The following is a 23558-nucleotide window of genomic DNA, read 5'->3' as shown; positions in this document are numbered from 1 at the left end:
CCATTACTGCCCTCACTCAAAATGTAGAGTTCTCAGAGCTCTTCCGGGAAGAAAAAGTTAGTATCTTGATCAGAAGTGTCTCTGGGGGCAGTGATCCTTGAGGCTGGGGACCTGTGGCACCTTGAGCTGATCAGGAGAAGTAGGAAGTCCCCAGGTCTCCTTAGGGCTAGACTTTGGGATGGGCTCTCAGGGTCGCTAAGGTTGCCTTTTCACATGGACCACACAGAGAATGCTGTGTGGGAACCCCAGTGGACTGCAGACCAGGGGCTCAGCCTCTAGTGTCTTGCAATCTGACCTGATTTTCTGAAGGGCACAGGGTAAGTGTGGGTGAGGGTTCTGGGAAAGTGAATGGATGGGTAGTGCTGCTTGTAGTTTCAACTAGAAAAGTGAAAAATTGTTTTATTTTTGATATCTGAATAATGCCTCAAACACCTTTGTTAATGTGAAATATTCATCAACCCCTTGTGTTTTGAGAATTCATATCACACAACAGCCACAGTACCCTTCTGGATTGTCTGGTTGCCAAATGAACTCATTTATCCACTTCATTCATTCATTCATTCATTCATTCATTCATTCATCAGCTATTAGAGCATCCACTATGGTCATGGTAAAGGGTGTGCCATATTGAACAAGATATAGTCCCGAGTTCTTCCTGTTCTTGCTGGAGTCCTGGATGGGAGATGAGGACATGGGGTGTAAAGGACATTGACTGGGAACAAAAGGTGTAGGGCTTTAATCTCACTCCTGTTTCAACTTCTGAGCAAAATTAGACCGAGTACTAACCTGTGACCTTCACTTTCTGTACATATAATACAGGGTTAAATTGTCTTTGCATCTAATTTTGTCCCATTGCATTTACTTTTTTAAGAGTTCACATACAATGAGCTAAATAAAAAATGCTTTGTATCCTTGGTCAGGAGAAAGAGGCCAGTGATTATTCTGTCATAGCAGTTGATGGTACTGTCTCTACGTCTAGCATTGACTGTGAACACCCACAGACAAAAGAGAGCCACTTCTCACAGAAACATTGTGCAGTTGGGGTAGTGAATTTATTATATTTATATACAAGTAAGCATTTATTGACGTTTTGTCAAAAGTGAGGGATGAGGTAACAGAAACTATTACGGCATGATAAGGAGATAGCTGCACCGTGCCAATACTGAGCTTTAAGACTCAAAAGAACACAGACCCCTGACATCACAGCTCTCAGGCAGTGTAGTTATCGGGACCACACGGCGGCGCTACATCAGGCAGTGTAGTTATCATCGGGACCACACGGCGGCGCTACAGCACAAGCATCACAGGACAACAAACACCACGACAAGGCAGTTGCTGACTGGGGATGGAGCGGGCCGGTGGGTGGCTGGGGTCACTGTTGGGAAAGGGCTTTAAAATCGCATAAATCCCCCATATCTTTTTTCTATCTCAGGAACTTCTTTAGAGTAACTTTCACCTTCTTCGTCGGAGGGCAGAGACTCAGCAAAGCGCTTCAGGAAGCCCCCATATCTCTTCTGGTAGTCCATCCACCACTCGGGGCGGCCCACCCTCCTCATGAAGCCCCCATAGCGCTTCTGCAGCTCTTTTGCTTCGTCTTCCAGCTGGGGGCTTCTTTTGAGGCCTCTCATGAAGCCCCCGTACCTCTTGCTCACACTGTCGTCCTCCCTGTCAGTGCTCTCCTGGTGGTGGCTCTCCCTTGCACGGTTGTCTCCTGTTCCCAGGAGCTCTTTCAGCAGGTCGGAGGAGTTGGCCAGGGTGTCACCCTCATCTGCATCCTTCTTCATGAAGCCGCCATACCTCTTGGCAAGGATCTCCCCTCCATTGGCTTCTTCTTCTGGCTCCACAGGATAAAGCTCATCCATCTTCTTCATGAACCCCCCATACCTTTTCATGAAGCCTCCGTACTTCTTGGCCAGCAAGTGGCCCTCATCCTGTTTGCCGCTGTCTTTGAACATGTCGATGCTATCCCAAGGGAACTCAGGCTTGAACACCTGCAGGAGATCCTTGCAGGTCTCCCAGATTTTGAGAGAAGGCAGCTGTCCTTCACATTCCAGTGTGCAAGCCTGGGAAGACAAGAAGCATGACCAAAAGAGACCCTTCTGAGCCATTGATGGACCATAGTTATCTGCTTTAGTATACACACTGTCACAGAGAAAGACTATTTCTACCCTCTCACTATAGCTTTCTCTCAAACTGAACAGCGAACCAGGGAGCACTGGAAAAAGGGATCGAGTGGGTAATAAGTCTCCTTAGAGATCTTGTTGGGTATTCTGTGTCATCCCTGGATCCTCAATTCTGACTCAAACGGCTGCCTTCACAACCCAGTCTCTAGCCACATTGTTTCCTATGGAATATGCAATTTTGTTTGAGACTTTTTGAGCCCCACAGAGGAATTTCTATTTATCTGACTAGGGACATTTCCTAAAATTTCCCTCCACAAGAGACAAGCTTACTAATGAGACTTACGAGACTTATTAATGAGTGCCCCTTGTCACTATCTTACTCAGTCTCCCCCAAATACTTCAACCTTCAATGAAAAAAGGGGCAATTCCAAAATGAGGTTAAAAGGAAAGGCACTCAAAACACTACATCACACTTATTTGTTATGGATTACTTGATTAGCCAAAAATGAGATGCTTTGACCTTTCTTTTTTTCCCCCTGCAGCTGATTAAAACAGATTTGATCATTTTGAACCAAATGCTGCTAATTACCTGGATACAATGCACAGATTACTCATATTATTTTCTTAAGATTAAGCCATTGGTGTATAAAACAGATCTTTTCCAACGCAGACGTATTCTTTAATAAAGGAGGAATTAGCAGCATGTAATTACTTTCTTATTATAGAGCAATTCAGCTCAAGCCATAGTCAGCTTTAGGCTACACATCTTAAATGACTCCTTCAGACAATTTTTCTAGTCAATTGCTTGCCTTCAATAAAAAAAAAAACCCAAAAATATTAGATAATGCTACAAAATCCTATGATGTTCCTAAGCATTTCAGGGGACTTCACAACCTTTGAAAAGACCTTACAGACACCAGCCTACAGCCTTTGATTTAGACAGGAAATCTAGTCCTGTTCTTGGCATTTAAAAATTGGTATGTTCATATTAAATACACACATTATTTTCACAATGAAAGCTTTTTATTCATGCAACAAAAATCTTCTGGAAAGATAGTTAACCAACTTTTAATGGTTATTTTAGTTTTGTGTCTAAGAAAATTAAATATGTGAGTACATAAAAGCTAAAGAGGAGCTAATTAAAATAACCCATTTTATTCTTGAAAGTACATGATTAAAGACTCAAAACACCACTAAAAGCCTAAGAAATACAAGTCATAATAAGATTTACACTCTAAAAATGTATTTCCTTGATCTGGTGGTCAAAAATGAATGTCATTGATGTAGCTTTAGGGGTACTTATCACACACCGAGTGCTCTGGTCTAGAGCACACTGAATGTTAACATCTAGACAACTGTCAAGGCATCTTCTCATCTCGGTACCCATTACACTATCTCATGGGAACCTGGTAAATATTTATTGACTAACTGTATCTTTGGCTAGGCAACCTCCTTTTGCCTCTGAGTTCTACCAAAATTCCAGAACAGCTGTAATTTTAACAACATTTGAGCATTAACTAATTCTCTGTCAATGAGAAAACAGCAAAATTAAATGTACACCACAATAGAAAACAAATTATTCATTCAAAAGACTTCCTAAAAGATGTTGTTGTTCATAGAGGCTTTTCCCTAACCTGTTCATGCTGCATGTGCCCCTTATCATCTGCACCACAGATAAGGACAGACAGCTACAATAGCAAGGACAAACTGTACCGAGGAAAAGCGGAGGAACAGCCACACCCCTTCCACACTCCCCCTATCATGTTCTTAATGATAGTGGCAGTTGAGAAGTAGAGAAACCAGAAGTTTCTCTGCTGTTGGGCAGCTACTTGTCATCCAAGGCCCTCTGTTCATGCTCCTCAGCATTGGAAAAGGACGATGAGCATCATTTTTGATCTTGGTGAAGGGAACAGTTGAGTGAAATTTTCTTGACTAGGTATTGCTAAATGTCAGTTATACTTGAGTCCTCAAATCATATAATTTTGTAAATCTGCTACTGTTTGAGGCCAGATTATTGGCTCACAAACTCTTCTAGAACTCACGTCACCATGAGCTGGCAGAGACCTTAACGCTCCGTTCGTAAGTTTGTGCTGTGCTCATCAAGCAGAGGGCAGAGCTAAAATGCCAGTGACTGCTCAAAAATTACCCGTGGCTGGGCCCCAGAATCAGGAGCCAGACAGAGATCTTCAGTACCGTAGGGTTTTAATCTCCTGTGTATAAAGTCCATTACTCACAAGGTTAATTCTTATTTACACTCGCTCAATCTTTAGGGAAACCTCACATGACTATAGGAGAAGGAAGAAAGCTGAGTGAGAGCATTCCTGTTTAAAATGGAATAATTTTTCCCTTACAGTTTAAATACACAGTGCTCTCCTCTCTGAGACCAAGCTAGTCTACATCGACTGAAACAGATCATGTGATCAACCATTTCAGGTGAAGCAAACGACATCTAACTGGAAATATCAGTTTGGATTTTTGAACTCCCTGTTTCTTCTCCATTTCAAACATCTCAAAAATGTGAAGCTTCCTCAAAGCCTCAAGTGTGAGCTGTGGCAGCTCGAACGAACACGACCCTCTCTTTTGAACTATTAAGCAATTTTAAGACAGGGCAAGTGATCATTGAGAGAGTGAGTGAAAAAGGAAGCCTCTGGAATCTCAAATCTGCAGACTCAGACCCAGGGGCCCCCACTCGTGATTGGAAAGCCTGTGGCCGATGACGTAGGTACAGCCATTTTGTCTTCCCTAGCTCCTGTGTGGGGCAGGCTGTCTTTGGACTGATTCCAGCTCCTTGGATGTTGACTGCCTCGCCTGTGCTCTTCTCACAGCCAAATCAAACTGTCATTTTAACCGTTATTATAAAAATGCAGTCAAGACAAGGTAAAGGGGAATTCTGGGACTACTAGTTCTTTCTGGCCTCTTTGGGCAACTCCCTACCTCTCCCCTTATCCTTTTCCAACCCAGAGAGGAAGGCTCAGGAAGCCCAACAAAAACAACGGGGTGTGTGTGTGTGTGGGCACGCTCTTTAACAAAAACAATTACCTTCTTTGCAGGAAGGGCGTTTGTTTGAAGGGCCCTTGGCTTGGGTTCTAAAGTTGGGGTGAAGACTTCTTTCTGATAACCTAGATGAAGTGCTATCCGAGGTACTGAGAGAACACATGTTGGGGTTCCCGCATCCCCAGGGTCAAAACAAAATTGGTTTGTGTGGAGATACTTCAGCCCCTAAGGGTCCCAGATAGGCTTGTTCCAACAATGGAAAACAGAGCGAATCGGGATCAACGTTTTGGAAATGTCAGGGTCACCCAGGTCACCAAAGGCTCGTGCAGTGCACCTTCGCGTGTGATGCTAGATGTCTGCAAGTCTGGCTGCATGAGCATAGCCAAGGACATTCAACTCACCAGGAAGTTGATGTCTCCGGGGCGTACTAGGCGGTAGCTGCACTTGGCGCAGTCCTGGCTGCAATCTGCCTGCACTGTGGCCAGGAGGCAGGACCCAAGCGCCAGCAGCCAGGTGCAAAGTCTCAGGAATCGCGCCATGGGCTGTAGGAGAGAAGGACGCGCACATATAGTCTTGTCCAGTCTCTGAAAGGTTCCCTAGGAGGAAACCTTGCTGGGTGGGAGGTCGTGGAGCAAAACCCGCACAGACACTCTTTCCTGGACTCCGCCCACAGCCCAACACCTTCCCGGGTGACTCAGGCTCGGTCCGGAGTGGCTCTGGCCGTCCTGGGGCTCCCTCGGGGGCATCCTGTTTTCCTGGGGGCACCCTATCTTCCTGGGGTGTCCTGTCCTCCCGATGGATGGCATCCTGCTCTTCCGAGGGCTTGCTGTCTTCCCCTGGCGTCGGTTGCCCAGGGCAAGATTCTGTAGCGAACATTGGAAACCCCGGCTCGGGAGCGGGCGCTTGGGGACTAAGACCCGGACCCCCATGCCAAAGAGGAACCCCGTGAAAGTTGGGCGAACGCATGCAATGAGGGAACAGGCTACGGTCGCCATGGCACGGGAGACTTGGGGGCAAAGTCACTCACGCTGCCACTGTTCGGACGGAGCAGGCTCCTGGAGGCGCGGGTCCCAGACGCCACTCTGCAAGGGAGAGAAAAGAAGGCAAGTGTGAGGCGGCCGCGTCGGGGAGCTGGGCAAGGCGCGGGGCAGATCCCGACCTCACCGTCGCGGTCCTCGGTGTCGCTGGGCTGCGGGGCTCTGAGCGCTTGCCTCGAGGTCCGGAGGCTGGCAGCGGACACAGCCACTTTATAATTAGCCCCAAACCGAAGGAGGCGCGCGCGCCCCAATCGCCGGCGGGGCTGCCGCTGACGCAGGCCCTACGCCAGCCCGCGCCGACGCCTGGCGGGAGGGGACGTCCCCGCAGCACGCGGCCCCCGAGGGCGGCGGGTGCGAGTGGGCGCCGGAGGCCCCCCCACCGCGCAGTTGGGAACTCTGGAGAGGACACGGAGGGGAAACTGCTTTCCCTGCATGAATCACTTCTGTGGCACCGTGGGTGGGGGTGTTTGAAAGGGCAGCCGGACTTGGGTTTCTGAGAAGTTGGACACCCTCGTGTTAGGCGAACCTGCCCCTTCCCCACCGCCTCTCCAGGAGTACTGCAGGGACATCCCTGCACAGCTATCCGAAAGTCGTAATTTTTCACCCCTCTGCCCCGACATTCCGGCTGTCTATCAGCGTCAAGTGCACAGTAGGCACCCAGTTAATAGTTACAGAAATCAGTAATTGAACCTTCCTGGGGATCTTAAACTTTCTCCTTTAGATCAGTGAGATATCCGGTCCCAGAAGCAATACCACAGGTACAGAAAACAAAACACCCCCCCCCCCAACAAAAAGGAACCTCAAAAAACAGAAACCACGTTCTGGGAAGCATGTTCTCCAAAGACCACAGGAGGGGTCAATCTTGGCTACGAGGCAGACTTGCAGGTTTGGGACTTGCTGTTGTCAGCGTGCTGCACAGAGTGTTTTTTTTTTTTGGGGGGGGGGTGTTTGATGAGTAAGGGGGGTGTCGGGGAGGTTTGATGTCAGTGTGTCAGGAGTTTGGTGTGGAGGGAACAAAGAAGAACGCTGTCCTGGACGCTGTGTCTTGGGTCTTGCACATCTTGTCCACGGGAAGGGACCTAGCTGCAGAAGGTGAGGCAGAGGCTTGCAGAGCAGCCCGCTCCCTCACTTCCCGGGTCTGTAGATGGTCGTTAGTCAGGAAGCTTAGATCTTACTCTAAGATCTCATATTTTTTCCTACTTGTAGAAAGGCAGCGGATGTAACATGCTATTATATTGACACACGAGAGAGAAGGCACGGTGTTTAGGACAGAATCATCTGGAATAATGGACGAAATTACTTAACCTGTCTGGCCTCAAAAGCTGTTTTTAACCACTCATCATCTCTCTCCTTTGGATCTATTATCAATTTGATCTATTATCAATTTACCTACCCTTTTAAAATTCACCCATTGTTTGTACCTATCTCCCTCGCCCTAGAAGGATATCACAAACAGTTCGAGAGTTCATAAAGAGAGGATCTCAAGGTTTTCCCAGTCATACAAGTAATTTGTAAAGGATCTGCCACCGTGTTCAACCTTCGCAGCTCCTGCCTCCACGCAGCTCCTGAGAGGCTCAATCTGAAATGCGTCCCCCATTTTGGTCGCTAGAGGGCGGCGCTCTCCTGCGTTGGTGGAGCACACCGAGGGCTAGGACCGCATCTACTCCCCCGCAGGACTCACTGTGCTGGCTGAGGACCTTCTCAGAATGCTCCAAGGGATACACAGGTGCACTTGTTTTTTCTCCTGCCTGGGGAGGCCTTGTACTTGGACCGTGAAAGCGCAGCACTTGTGTGGTACAGGCCAGCTTTGTCCCCTTTCTACTTTTTAGATTCTTCCCACCAGCGTTTTGATGATTTTTGTTCGTTCTTGCTTCTTCTCCCCATTGCAAAAGAGAGCTTCTGTCTGTCGTCACTTAAAGACGATTTCCTCTCGTTGCCCAGGCTTTGCAAAAGAGACGACTGCACTGAAGTACTGTGCAATATACTGAACAGAAAGAAAGACACCTTTCTGCATCTGGGCTTTTGTACGCCTGAGATGTTCCTGGGACTCTCAAAGGCCCAGTGTTTAATGGAATGTTTAATGTCCTCTCTGGGTCTTTTGGAAGGCTGCCTTTTCTCAGTGGCTTTAAAAATGTCACAAGAGAGACAACAAATGAGAATGCTCCCTAGAATCCCTCAGGCCTGTCCGGCACAGGTAGTTTGGTCACAGCCCGTGGTTAATAAATGTGTGCCAACTGGATGGTTGCATGTGTGAGGTGCCAGTGGGTTAATCTTGCTTGCAAAACAAATCAGTGAGTGTTTCTTCTTATCATTTCCTCCTATCTACGCTCGGGATAGAAGTCATGTTTCTGCACCCATTTCATTAGATTTGGACAGTTGCAATGACTGATTTGAGATCCATTTTTTTGTCATCGTCTTTTAAATATGTGTGGTAGATTTTGTAGCTGTGTTTTGACAAGGAACCATTTCAGAAATCAGGCCCCAAACACGGAAGGGCACCAGTCCTAAAGCATTTGATTTGGAGATTTCTGATTCTCAGGTCAAGACTCAAACCTTACCTTCTGACTCTAGGGTTGCAAACATCAGCTCAGAGCCAGCATGGTGACTTCTTGGGGTGTTTAACTCAGTTCGTAGCTGTTCAGTAAAGTGTTTAAGAAAGAGGGCAGAGGAAAAGTCCTGTAGGGGTCCCTTTCCATCCTCCTTCTTCATGCCACTTGAAATGCATGAGATCAGACAGAGCTTTGCTCTGGCCCCTCTCTAAGGCTCAGTGGAGGATGGAGGCAGCTCCTACCAGCAGAGGCTTCATGCTCTAGCATGTCAAAGGCTTGGTACTGTGCCAGAGCCAGGGAAATCTTGCTGATTTTCAGCTCCAATCTAAGGTGGATGTTTTGTAAAATGGGATCCTGTGAGTGTGGCAAGTTAGCATGAAGCATCTCTGCTGTTAGGGTGGACCCAGGAAGCTTTCATAGATTGAGGGAATCTATGAGACAGTCACATCAGCTTGAGTAAGATGCTTTCCTGTTGTCATAAGCTCCCATCTTAAGGAAACCGTGTGCTGATTTATTCTCATTTTCAAAATCCCAGAAACAGATACGACTCTTGAAAGAAAAGGTAACCTGGGGCGTGGTCACCAGAACTGAGTTTAAAAGAGAGTAGTGGGGGGAGAGAAGGGGATGAAAATGCCAAGCGCACTGAGAATGCGTTATAATCTTAAAGGGAATGCAAGCAACTTCTGAACTTGACCTTTGTGTGTCAGGCAGGGAAAAATGTCACTTTTAGTATTAAATATATGCAGTAAGACAATGAGTGAAAGAAACCACGTTATGACTCCTCAGAGCCACAGAAATTGCTGTGGATACAGTCAGTACAGGGTCTGTGGAGAAGCCTGACTTTCGGTAGTAACTTTTGGAAAGGTGATGAGAAACAATGATGTTGAAGTTTTGCATTGTCTCATTGGACACAAGCCTTATTCAGCAGTTTGCCTTTGATTTGCTCTTAGTCGTTTTCAAAATTAAACTCCAAGTTCTACCTATGCAGTTCTGCCAAAGAAGCCGTTTCTATGGCTGAGGCTGTGTCAGAAGAGAAGTTGCAATCAGGCTTTGAGTCCTGTCAATCACCGAGGTGAACGGAGCCACTCTGAATCAGGTCCTTATGTGAATTTCTTTGGAAGTGATCCATGTCACAGAGGCTGAACATAATAGATACGCACTAAAGCTGTTTTGAAGTGTGTTTCAGATGGCCTTGGCCAAACCAGAGGTCATGAAATGAAACCAAAAGTCATGAGCCTGGGAAAAAGGACTGGTAGGGATGGAAATTAAGAATTGACAGGGACAGGAAGGGAATGAGGGAGTGAGGGAGAGAGAAATTACATATACATGTGTGATTGTGTTACAATATCAAACAACACAATTAATTTAAAAACGTTTTTCTATTAAGAGTCACATTTGTATAGTGTCCACACACCTTGGATGGACTCAAGTACTCAAATGCTTTGGCTGTAGCATCCCAGGACTCATCACCATCACTGGGTTTGGGCAGTGGAGGCAGGGATGTCCTGAGTTTGAGGCCTGCCTCTGTTATATGGGGAGTCTCTTCTCAAAAACCTTCCATAAGATCTTATAGGGAGCTTGTCCAGGTATCTGCAGAGATGACCTGTCAACAGCTCAGCAAACAGAAAGGCCAATGACTCTGTTTTAATCTGTCAATGGGGCAGAGTTACAGAAGAAAGTACCTCCTTGCCCTGGAGCTGGAGAGAGCAAGAAATGAATGCAGAAGAAAAAACAAAAACAAACAAACAAACAAAAAAGCAGCTTGCTGGAGCAGAAACCCATGACACCAACCTCCCAGACAAGTGTCACAGTGGGCCACCTGCATCACAAGTGGCAGTTCCTGCAGCCTCAGTGCAGCCAAGGCGGCAACAGAAAATGCAGGGATCCAGGCTCATGGGCTGCACCCTCTTTTGAGTGTCATCTCGAGGAGCATGACCTGGTTGTGACAGCGAACACTGGAGAAACGTGCAGCTCCTGGCAGAGAAGAGGGACACTGGTCAACCACGGAGCACTCTGCTTTAAAGCCTGCTCACCACAGGAGAAGCCAGGTAACCAGAGACTGGCAGACCTGAGGGGAGGAAAATGCCCAACTCCACGCCACTCATGCTGTGCTGTTCCGCGGACAAGGAGAGTTAGGAAGAAAACGTGAAGATCACAGTCCAGGGCACAGGCTTACTGAGTAACAGACTCACAGGGCTATAGCTGTAAAGCTCCCTCATTCCAGACACAAAATTACTACTGGCCTGTCGACATCAGTTTCCTTTCCTCAGTGTCTCGTATCTAGCCATCAAGCTATCAATAAAAAAGACAAGGTAGACTAAAAGGCGAAAGAACAGTTTGAAGATACAAAGAAAGCATTGGACTCACTCAGATATACCAGGAGTGTTGGAGTCATCAGACCAGGCATTTAAAACAGCTGTGACTTATATGTGAAGCCTATGTAAAGGGTTGTAATGGGTAAATACACAGCACCCCATTAGAAGAAATAGAAGCAAGTAGAGATATCAGACATTTAATACAGAAGCCGAACAAAACACCAAGGGCCAAGCATGCTGTAACAGAGAAGGACACATTTGAAAACATTGCTGAACTGGATGGATATGGCTGAGGCAATAATCTCTGAGTCTGAAGACATGTCAACAAAACTGCCCAAACCGAAAATCAAAGAGAAAAAAAAAGACGTACCAGAGAACTCTGGGGATGTGATATACCGCTAAAAAGGGCTCTAAGAGCAGAAGAAAGCAGTCACATGCAGGTCTGTACCACCGCACTCTGGAAGCTGAGCCAGGAGGACCTCCACAAGTTCAAAGCCAGCCTATGCTTCATACTGAATTCCAGGCCGGCATGGGCTTCAGAGTGAGATTCTGTCTCAAAAGAACTCTCCAACAGACAAATAAACAAAAAACCCCAAATCATCACTTACACCCGCCTTACATTCAGCAAGTTCTCTTAGCATTGAGCCTGATGGATGAGACATTGGGGACACTATTGTCAAATCAGAGGGATTCACACCTAAAGAGGGTAGAGAGACTTAGAAGAACAAGGGATGAGTTAAGTATGCCTTCTCCTCAGAAGCAGGTGCCAGTGCCTAAACTCCTGGCCCAGCAGGACATGCTAAGTTCTGTGAAGGTCTTACAGTTCTATATTCTGTGACAGCGTTCTTCAGAAAGAGTTTTATGACAAAAGACTAGGGACGTTGTTCCTAACAACTCAAGAAGTGTTAGAGTCTTTAGAGAGGGAGAGATGGAAGCCAGAAATCTGGGCCTAGAAAAAGGAATCAGTGAAATTAAATCACAAAAACTTGTTTTGTTGTTCTTGATCAGCCCAACAGATACTATGTTGTTTAAAGTATCAATATCAACAAAGCCTCTCTCTCTCTCTCTCTCTCTCTCTCTGTATATACAAATAATAAAATGCAAAAAAATGTCTTACCAAAAAATTTAAGAACTGCATTATTTCTACTGGGACTGTAGTTTGGGGAAAGTAACTATCCAGTACTGGTCCTCTTTCCATTGTTTCCTTTTGCTTCCTGTCCTGACAGAGCAAGAGGTGAAAGATCACCCTCCCTCCCTCCCTCCCTCCCTCCCTCCCTCCCTCCCTCCCTCCCTCCCTCCCTCCCTCTCTCCTTCCTCTCTTACCTCCTCCTTTCCCCTCTTCTCTCCCCACTCCTCTCTCTCTTTCCTATCTCCTTTTCTTTCTTGAGTTTCTACCTTCTTTTTGTGTGTGTATTGTGTGTAGCTCCCCAGTTTCAGGACCCAAACTGGCTAAACAGCTACCCCCTGCCTGCTACAAGGTAGCATGGAGCTTTGACTGAACAAATTCACTCAACATTCTGCCAAATCTGACAAGCCCTGGACTTCAGGCTTCACACACTAAGCCTGCGGGAGATGGGGCAACACACTGTCCTAGAGGAATGGCATTTAGAGGGTTCTTTGATGCCCCTTGGGGAGATGCTTTCTGGGGTCAAGTTTCTGCAAGTATTTTCATGTACCTTTTTGCTCTCCAGACTTCTCTTGGTTGCCCCCATTTTCTTAGTCTTACAGGAATGGGAGCTCCAGTCTCTGTCCTGTCTGTGGTTGCTCCTACCACATGTCTTTTCCAACAGGCTTGTTTCAGCCACATTCTGCAGAGGCCATGCTGTGTTGCAAGCTAGATATTGTCCAAGGCCACATGTGAGTGTTAGCTACAAGTTCGCAGGGAAAGAAAGATGCAAGGATTTATATTTCAAATTGGTTATCCAACACCAAGTAGCTAGTCCTGAAATCATATCAAGCAATACTGAACACACTCAGCAGATTGTACTTATGCACACATAAACAACAATCAGACACAGAGGCCCTGGATTTGAGATGGAATAGGGGGAGGTGGAAGGGGCTGCAGGGAAAGGGGCGTGGGAGGGGTTGGAGGGGGAAGAAGGGGGGTGATCTAGTTATATTTTAATGAAAATGAGAAAAGCTGCTGTGGTACCCCTTTAGGCAGCACCGCGGGGCACTGAGGCTGAGCACTGAGGCTGCAGAGCTCCTGTAGAACGCCCCCCTGTGGTGCAGTCCCCAGAAGCTGAGGCCAGACTGCCTTTCCCCTCAGCATTTGCTTCTGCGAAACTTTATGAAGAAATTCTTATTTTACGACTTTATGTTTATGGCTGTCTTGCCTGTACATATACATGTGTACCACATGTGTGCCTGGTGCCCGTGCAAGTCAGGAGAGGGTGTCACAGCCTCCAGGGGTGAAGTTACTGGTGGTCGGAGGGTCATAAGCAGCCTTGTGGGTGCTGGGAATTGAGCCCAGGGCTCTCTGCAAGAGCAGCCAGTGCTCTTGAGGGCCGAGCCATCTCTCTGTCCCTCTGTGTGGCCTTTGCCCATTGTGTCTCACTTTTCTCTCTCCTTCCACTCCTGCCTCCTCCGTGCCATCCAGCCCCAGTGGGCCAGGATGCTAAGTCCTCTGTCTCCTTTTGTTCCAGTGACCAGAGTCTCTGGGTGTCTCCAAGTCTGTCCGAACTTTAGTGTGACTAGAGAGGTGCATTCATTCCCTCAGCCACCACCATGTTGAGGGGAGGTTTGGGTTTTGAGTTGGAGAGGAGGAAGTGTCTTCTTCAGTTCATTTTGGAAATGTTTATATTCCTCTACGTGCAACTCTTTCACCTGTTTGGGTAAGCTTACTCTTCACAGTTTCAATTCTTTTATTGTTACTGTACGTTCATTGCTTTATTAATTTTCATTTCAAATCATTCATTAGTGCATAAATGCAACCAACATTTGTATATTGATTTTATGTCTTGCCAACTTTGCTGAATATATTAACTCTAATAGTATTCTTTTTGTGAAATATCTATGCATTTCATGTGATCCACAATAGATAATTTTATTTTTTTCTTAGAGATTTAAATGTGTTTTATTGCTTTCCTGGCTAGTACTTCCATGGTTTGTGGAACAGGAGCAGGCTTCCCTTACTTGTCCCTAACAGTAGAGAAAAAACTTTCATTGATGAGTGCATTATTAGCTCAGGCTTTTCCTGGGCAACCTTTATCATGCTGATGTAATTGTCTCCCCTCCTCCTTTTCCATGTTTTTATTTTTATTATGACTGCTGTTGGACTTTGCCAGTCTTTCCCGCGTTGAGCTGATCATGCTGTTTCAGTTCTTTGTTCTACTAATACAGTGTATCACATTGATTGATTTTTGTATATTCTACCATCTTTGTGTACCTAGGACAAACCCCACTTGGTCATGGTTTATATTTTGTTGAGAAAATTTTAATGTATATGTATAAGTGATGTAAGACTACATTTATTTTTGCATCATGTCTTTTTATTATCTTTGGCATCAGAGTAATGCTGATTTCATAGAATGAAATTTTCATTTCTTTTCAACAATTTGAGAAAGAATAGTATTTTCTTCTGTAAGTGTTTAGTAGAACTCACAAGTGAGGCTATCTGGCCCTGGTTTTCACTCTGGAATGTTCTAATTATTGATTTCATCTCTTTGCTGAGTTCAGAGTTTCTACTTCACATTTGAGTCTCTGTAGGTTCTGTTTCTAAGGTTGTGAATTTCTTCTGGGTTAGCTGATTCCCGGGTAGCATTGTTAATGGCAATTTTTGTACACCAGATGTAACAGCTTCTGTTTCATTTTAAATTTCTGGTCAGTTTCATATATATTCCATCACAGCACACTTTAAAAACAATTTGAGACAGGGTCTCCCTCTGAGTCCTGGACTTACCTAGATGTCACAAACTTCTGAATGATGCTCCAACATCAGCTTCCTGAGGGCTTCGGCTGCAGGTGCCCTCTCTGAAGGGCACACCTGCTCTGTTTTCTTCTTAGTTGAGAACTTTGTCTTTTTTATTTTTTAAAAAATCAAATTTAGTTTTATTTATATTGTCTATCTTTCTTTCTGTTGTAATCTTTATTTTTTCTTTCTTTTGCTAAATTTGTGCTTACTTTTCCTTCAAATTCCTTGAGGTACAGAGTTACATTTTTTACTTGAGCTATTCTGTATTAGAATTTATAGTTACAAAAATTCCCTTTAGTGCTATTTCTGCTATGCTTAATAAATTTTGGTATATTATGTTCTTGTTTTCATTTATCTCAAGATACTTACTGATGTTTTCTTAATTTCTTCTTTGACTCACCAATTGTTAATGAGTGTGCTGTTTATTTCCATGTGCTTGTGAATTTTCCTTTATTTTGTTACTTATTTTTATTTTCACAGAATCATGGTCTAAAAAGATATTTGGTGTGACTTCAATCATCTTAAACTTGTGATGATTTCCTTAGTGAACTCATGTGTGACATGCCAGTGCTTGAGAAGAATGTGTCTTTCACTGCTGTTGGGTGGAATATCCTATGGGTCTGGTGTGTTCATTGACCCACAGTGTTGCTCTCTCTTCTGATTCTTTTTTTATCTATATGTGTTCTATCTATTGTCGAAAGTGGGAATTAAAACAGATTATAGAGTTGCATTCTGTCAGTTCATATTTACAGGTGTTCTGATGTTGGGTACTGTTCTGACTTGGATATAAATTGTTCCCCACAGGCTTATGTGTTCACACAGTTCCCAGATAGTGGCACTGCTTTGGAAGGTTTCAGAACCTTTGGAAGGTGGGGTCTAATTGCACCAAGACAGTCACTGGGGAGTGCCCCTTGGGGTTTGCAGCCCAGTCCTACTTCCTGTCTGCTCTGTACTTCCTGATATGAGGAGGTGTAACATCACATTGTGAATGCTCACCTCTATCCCACTAACCATGGAGCTCCAGCTGTTGTTCCTCCGCCCACATACAAAAGGAATTGAAAAATCCTTAAGATACATAAATATTCATAATTGTTTTATCTTACTGATGTGTTAGTTGTAGTCAGATGTTTCCTGTTCCCACCACCCAGTCCCAAATAACTGACTTAGAGGCTGAATATGAATTATAAATGCTTGGCCAATAGCTCAGGCTTATTACTAGCCAACTCTTACATTTTAAGTTCACTCATATTCCTTATTTACACTATGCCATGTGGCAGTACCTTTATTAGCATGGCACATTCATCTCCTGTTCCCTCTGCATCTGGCTGGTGACTCCTGACTCTGCCCTTCCTCTTCCCAGCATCCTTAGTTTGTTCACTCCACCTATACATCCTGCCTGGCTACTGGCCAATCAGTGTTTTATTAAACCAATTCAAGTGACAAATATTTACAGTGTCCAAGAGGATTATTCCACAGCAGTTAGTCATTTTGGACAATATAATATTTTAACATACACATACTACTTTACCTTGTTTTATCCTACTTTGTTTTGATTACTGTTTTTCCATTTTTCCACTTAAATCTGAATGGAGTCATTTACAGATAGAATAAGGTTGGTTCATGGATGTTAATTCATTCAGCTTTCTGCATCTTTTGACTGGGAAATTTAACTCATGTGCACTTAGTCCTGGATAGGGGTGGACTCATTGCTTTTTGTTGTTGTCTGTTTGTCTTGTTTGTCTTTGGCCATTTTGTTTCCTCTTTGGTTTCTTGCCATCTTCTGCTGTGGAATAATCCTCTTGTGCACTGTAAAGATTTGTCACTTGAATTGTTTTAATAAAATGCTGATTGGCCAGTAGCCAGGCAGGAAGTGTAGGTGGGGCAACCAAACTAAGAATGCTGGGAAGAGGAAGGGTGGAGTCAGCAGTTGCCAGCCAGATGCAAAGGAAGTAAGATAAGAATGTCAGACTGTGGAAAGGTACCAAGCCATATGGCCAAATATAAGAATTACGGGTTAATTTAAGTGTAAGAGCTAGTCAGTAATAAGCCTGAGATATATATGTATATGTATGCACAAATACACAAGTACAGCCTGCTGAGTCCATTTTTATTGTTTGTATGTATATGGTTTCAGTGCTGACTGCTTTGTGCTGGATAGTTAAGAAAGGGGTTCATCTGTGGGAGAGGCTAATTCTTACTCTCCCAGCAGACATTATTTTGTATCTAGGAGGGTCACAGTGAAATTTTCCTCCTTCTGCATTCACATCTTTAGTTTGATGTTCTTTTCTGGTCTTGTTTATGCAGCCCTTCCAATAGACTTCCCAGTACTCTGTCTCTTCAAACCTTTCTGCCCTGTCTTCTGTGATGTTTCCTGAGCTGTAGACTCAGGAGCTGTGATGTAGATGCATCCAGGGGGCTAGGATCCCCATGATCTACTGATCTCTGTATTTGTGTCCAGTTGCAGTTTTCTATGATGGTCTTCATTTGCTGTAAAGCTTCTTTAAATGCAGGGGTAGTAGCTACACTTATCTGTGGGTATTAGAATAAGATTTAGAATGTAGTTAGAAATGTTGGACTAACAAGTGGGGGTAGCAGATTCTCTTCCCAGATCCATGATCTCAGGGACCCCAGAAAGTTGGCTAGGTTTCTAGCACCAGGCATTGTTTCCCTCCTGTTGACTTGGCCTGAAGTTCATCTAGTTGGCTAAGTTGGCTACCACCCACACCTGAGTTCCACTTACTGCACTTTTATGAATATCTTGCCAACTGTGGTTATTGTTGTAGTCTATAGGAGTTGCAGCTCTGTAGAACTGTTTGTTTCCCATTCTTGGCAGGTTATATTGTGTTTTTGGTATCATGGAAGCTAGAATGCAGAAAGGAGGCTTTCAGGTTAGATCCAGCTCAAGTTTTGTGTCTTAGTATTTGGTGTCATCAGCAATAAGAGTTTACATTTAACCTCTGAGAGACAACCAAGGGCTACACTGACAATGTATGTTTTTTCAGAAGTCACTTGGGAACTACACTGACCAACCATTCAAAAGAAAGTTTCTTGTGCCTGGTTCTGGAGTTTTTACTAGTCTATGACTCCTGTGGGAAGCATTGTCAGCCCAAGAGGCATGTCTTACTTAGGGTTCCTATTGTGTGAAGAGACACCATGACCATGACAATTCTTATAAAAGAAAACATTTAATTGGGGATGGCTTACAGTTTCAGAGGTTTAGTCCATTATCATCATGGTGGGACATGATGCTAGAGAGGTAGCTAAGGGTTCTACATCTTGATTCACAGGTAATAGGAAGTGAACTGTCTGTGTCCACACTGGGTATAGCTTGAGCACAGGAGGCCTCAAAACTCACTAACACAGTGACATACTTCCTTCAACAAGGCCACACCTACATTGACAAAGCCGCAGTGCTAATAGTGCCATTCCCTATGAGCTTATGGGGGACAATTACATTCAAACTACCACAAGGCATAACTCTTTTTAAGAGATACATGTATATATACTTATATGTGGATGTTTACATATATATATATACATATATATTTATAGTGTATAATTTTGGGTTAATATAAAATAATATCATTCCTTGAGGATTTATCAAACAGGCTTGCTGTTATTTGTTCCTGCTCCCTTCTTTTGTATTGACTTCCCGTAATTTCTTGGTTGGAAGGCTTTTGTCTTTTAGCACTTGAATGTATGGTCCCATTCCCTCCCCCTTGTATTTTTGTTTTCTGCTTAGAAACCTATGGATAATTTTACAAGCAATTTTCTTGCATATGATGATTTTCTTTTCTTTTGCTGTTTTCAAAATTATATATTGACACTTTGATTATAATATATGCTTATATCAACTTCTTTATTAATGACTATAATTGTTTTACTGTGCTGTGTTGGTCTTGAATTTCTGAGGCAAAATGGTCTTGTCTAGGTTCCTGTACTTTCATATTCTTGGCTTCTTAGTTTTGGAAAGATAGTTTGGTTGTTAGCAGAGTGTTCAGATAATGAAAAACTTGAGTTTTTTTTTTTTTTAATAATTGAAACAAGTTTTTTATTTTTTTTTTTTTTTTTTTTTTTTTTTTTTTTTTCTTTTTTTTTTTCGAGACAGGGTTTCTCTGTGTAGCTTTGCGCCTTTCCTGGAACTCACTTGGTAGACCAGGCTGGCCTCGAACTCACAGAGATCCGCCTGCCTCTGCCTCCCGAGTGCTGGGATTAAAGGCGTGCGCCACCACCGCCCGGCTGAAACAAGTTTTTTATTTACATGAAATCCTCATGAAATGCTCAGAGGCTGCATCCCAGAGGAGCCTGACTCCCTCCCCGAGCAGTCACTCAGTGCTAACTGAGCCCTTCCCTCAGCCGTGCTGGGAGTTGGACTGGCCTGATCTGGTGCAGGTCTTGTGCATGCTGTCACAGCTGCCATATGTTCACATGTGCCGGGACCTGTCATGCCACTGCAGATGTCGACTGCCTCTGATCTTACACCAGAGAAAAGAAAAGAAGGTGGAAAGATTATATTACTTATTCTAAATCCCCTCCATCTCAGAAACTTTACATGAACTTATCAGTGTTCTAACATCATCATTGACAAGACTATTCCATGTATTCCATGTATTCGTCCCGAAAGCACAATAAACTGCCTGTGCACATATGTACGGATTTCTGAATTCTGTGTTATTCTTTGTTCTGCTAATTAATATTTCTCATTGTATGCCAACACAGTGATTATTATGACTTTATAGTAAATCTTTAAACCAAACACTGGAAATCCTCTAACTTTGATTAAAATGCAACTGTTTTATCTATAACAAGTTCTTTATATATCCACATGAATCTAAAACCTATTTATCACTTCTTATCAAAAGAATCCAGTCATGCTTTTAATTAAACTGCATTAAATCTGTAGACCAAACTTAAGGATGACGGTATTTTTTTTTTATAACTATTTCCTTTAGTCTATGAACATGGTATATCTCTCCATTATTTAGGTCTTCCTTTTATTTCTCTAGCAATGTTTTATGGTTTTAGGTGCATAGATATTGTATTTTATCTAGTTTATCTTAGGTATTTTATATATTTTGTTGTCTTTCGAGCAGTATTATTTAAAGTTTATTTTACAATCATTTGTTATTTGCTCTATTTTGTCATTAAAATGGAGCAATTACAAATACATCAGTTCTATTGTAGACTGAGTTAGCAGTGGACTTTTTAATCTCTTACCCTGAAAGTAACTTCCAAGAGTCTGTTTCATTTCCCAGGTTCAGACACAGGTATTGATATACAATAGACACTCAACAGATTTTTGGTTTGAATGAAGATATCATTTTGAAGATCAAATTCATTTTTATTTAGTTTTAAAAGGACCATTAAACAGCACTGAGAATTCAGAACCCTTCGCCTGCACTATACTAAACAGGAGAGTGAAATGATTTGACAGTTACTTGATGGATTTAAAAAGCGTAGCATATTTTTCTGCACTTGATTGGCATTCAAATTATCCATTGTTAATATTAACAAGATAAATGTCAAATCACATCCTCACATGTATTATCTCAGGAGGGAAATCTAACAAAAGAGAAATGGGAAGAGAGCCTGCTAATCCCGTGTGTAGCAGTATTGCACAGTGGCAGAAGCTGGTGTAGCTCAGGGGTGTCGAAGCCCCCTGAGCAGTGGATGGCCAGGACATAAAGAACCGTAAGAAAAGAAGAGCTTCAAGGGTCAGGGGATATTCAACTTAGTTTAGTTGACAGTCACTTCTTTTCATATTATCTGGATGAGGAGGTTAACTTACCATCACATAAATAGCTTTAGAGAGGGGAGGAATTCAGTGTCTTGGTTTTTCCTGTCCATTTCTGCTGCTATCAACATACCAGGGCTGATGAAGTCATTAGAAATGCATTTCTTATAGTTCTAGGGACTTAAAGTCCTTAGCAAGCTAGATGTGCTGCCCTCTCCCAAGATGTTGCCTTATTGCTTCAAAAAGGATGAGCACTGTATACTCACATGGCAGAAATAATGGGACAGTGAAGAAGGTAGTTCCTGAGTGAGGCTCCTTTGATAAGGGCTGTAGCACCATGGATGAGAAGTCTTTGTGGCCTAATCAAATCCTGAAGACCCTACTCTTAACACTGTTGGGTTGGGGGCTAGATCTCAACTTATAATTTGGAGAGGATTCCAGATTCAGCCTCCACTGTATAGTGAGCAGTGTCACCACCTGTTTTTTGAGGCATGAAGCTATTAATAGAAGCCGTGCTGCATGCAGACCTGCCCTCCCCCATTACATGGTCTGTTTGATCTATATAGTATTTAACTTTTTAAAAATTTATATCCAAGAGCAAGAGCAGGAGTTCAGAAGTGGAGAAAATAGAGGAACTTACTTGCCTGTGTGTGTGTGTGTGTGTGTGTGTGTGTGTGTGTGTGTGTGTTGCAGAATACAACTTTTTCCCTCTTAAGTTCATGCAAGAGAAAATTTTGGCTATGCACAGATTATGTCTTCCTCTTATGCTAAGTTCATGCAATAAGTGAACAGTGCTCTTTTATTGAAGTTTCAGTTTATGAACTTCCAGTATCAGAGTTCAATGGTGGTACCAAAGAAAACAGCATAATATGATAAAACAGAAGGACAGATAGATGGGTGGATGGGTAGAATTCACATAGCTATATAACTTGCTGTAGTGTGTGGCTGCAAGTATTCTTTTTTAACATTAGTTATTGCTAATCTTTTATTGTGCCTGTTTTCTAAATTTAAGGTTGTTGTAGGTGTATAAGCAGGGGAATAGAGCCTACATTTATGATTCATAATCTCAGGGTGAGGAATGCATTGTGGGTCATACATCACATCCTGCTTTTGGGGTGCCCTTTTTTAGTCTGAAGTCCTCAGATCTTCCACATTCCTCCCCAACATCATGATCAGGTAGGTTCTTTATAACATCAGCCTGCTCTCTAGTTCCAGCTTAAATATTACTAGCTTTTTTCTTGCGCGCGCGCACACACACACCCACTCCAGGGCGGAGGCTTTCCAGCCCAGCGGCAGTTGTTGTCAAGTGTCTCAGCTCGTGCCCAGCATCGGTGGTACTGGAGACTGGAGTGGGCTCATGGGTGCTGCTCTATGACATGGTCCCGAGAAGAGTGTCAAGGCTAACCTCAGGACCACAGAGCACAGAGAAGGATCACCTGAGTGTCACTTTGAAAGCTGTATACATATTACACATCTAATCCATTATTACAGCTGCCACCTCCCCCATCATAACCGTACATATGTACACTCCACTCCCACATACTAATACACATACACACAGACAAGCCTACATACATTCCTTACATACCCACAGATGTGAGCACTTTTCATTTAAAACACTGAGAAAACCCTTATCAAGCAGTAGTATCTTGGAGAACAGTGAAGCTTTCCCCCCACATCTCTTGAGCTGCTTACAAAGAAAGCACAAGTCTCAGGGATGAGCTCATCTGTGCATCTGTCATGGGCACTGCTCGCTGACGGAGGACAGAGTCCATTGTAGTAAAGGGGAAAACAGAGTCTAAATCCCTATAAAATGTTTCGTTTTAGAAAACGCCCCATGTCAGCCCAGTCTTTGGCTCATTTGTACTTTCTTGGTTTGGGGTGGCGGGGGTAGAAGGGTATGTTGTGGTCAGAGGATAAAAGCAGATAGGGTGAGATGTGAATGGGACATAGGGAGGTCTCTGCTTTGGGACACTGTTTGGGCTACAGCCATCTCAGTGCTGGTTCAGGTTCTATCTCTCATGGCCTTGGCTAAGTTTTTAATGTTACTCTGTGGTGGTTTGAATGATAAATAGCTCCCCAAATCTTGAGCATTTGAATACTTGGTCCTCACTTGGTGACACTATTTGGAGAGATTTAGACAGTGTAGCCTTGTTGGAGGAAATAGTTCACTGGGGGCAGGCTTTGAAAGTAAAGATCCCTCACCTATTGCTAGTTTGTTTCCTCTTCTCGGTGTTTGTGGTTCTAGGTAGGAGCTCTCAGATTGCTGCTCCAGCTGGCATGCCTTCACTTCCGGGTGATAGGGGTGGACTCTTAGTCCCTGGAACTGCACACCCAATGAACCTTCTCTCCCGTTAGTTCCCTTTGTTGAGGTGTTTTTTCACAGCAATAGAAAAATAACTAATACAGAAGCTGGCTGTTGAGAGTAGACTGTTGCAGTGAAGAATGGGACCATGGTGTTTTTTATTTTGAGGAATGTGGGAGATTTGGGGACTTTGGACTAGAAAAGCCCTTGAGTGTTATAAACATGAATTAATGGGCCTTTCAAATAGGAGCCTGGAATACAGCAGTACTGAGAGCACTGATCCCAGCCCAAGAGGTTTCAGAGGGAAACAATCTCAGCAAGCAGACTAGAAACCATTTCTGGGATATTTTGCCAAAGATTGTGGCTGCCTTCTGCCTGTGTCCTGAGACTGACTGAAAAGGAATGACTAGTTTCTGTGTTGGAGGAAATGTCAAGACAGCATGGCACTGTGGTGAGGTTATTATTACTGACTGCTCTCCTAGTTTACAGAAAAAGAGCAAGTGAGACAAAGAGAATACCAAATGCACAATTTGAAGAGAGAGCACTGGGGAACAACGCCACACAGAGGCCTGTGTTGGAAGAAATTAG

General features: G+C 43.7%; 1 protein-coding gene across 1 annotated transcript; it reads right to left on the bottom strand.

Moving 5' to 3' along the window:
- Positions 1-1033: 1033 nt before the first annotated feature.
- On the bottom strand, positions 1034-6373 carry Penk (proenkephalin). Its single transcript, XM_028894323.2, has 4 exons — positions 6282-6373; positions 6145-6199; positions 5519-5659; positions 1034-2063 (listed from the first exon to the last, which is right to left on the bottom strand). Exons 3-4 carry the CDS (start codon positions 5654-5656, stop codon positions 1392-1394), a joined length of 810 nt encoding a protein of 269 aa, XP_028750156.1. The 5' UTR covers positions 5657-5659; positions 6145-6199; positions 6282-6373; the 3' UTR covers positions 1034-1391.
- Between the last annotated feature and the right edge of the window lie 17185 nt (positions 6374-23558).

The sequence above is a fragment of the Peromyscus leucopus genome, chromosome 2 (genome assembly GCF_004664715.2).
Source record: "Peromyscus leucopus breed LL Stock chromosome 2, UCI_PerLeu_2.1, whole genome shotgun sequence".
Lineage (NCBI taxonomy): Eukaryota > Metazoa > Chordata > Mammalia > Rodentia > Cricetidae > Peromyscus > Peromyscus leucopus.
The sequence above is the reverse complement of the archived record's forward strand: the minus strand, read 5'-3'. Positions and strand labels throughout refer to the sequence as shown.

What these genes read in the sequence shown, in the direction of transcription:
- Penk (XM_028894323.2), bottom strand. Translation starts at nt 5,656, where the DNA reads ATGGCGCGATTCCTGAGACTTTGCACCTGGCTGCTGGCGCTTGGGTCC. An exon ending in CCGGAGACATCAACTTCCTG is followed by an intron (nt 2,064 to 5,518) that starts GTGAGTTGAATG and finishes TTGTCTTCCCAG; the next exon opens with GCTTGCACACTGGAATGTGA.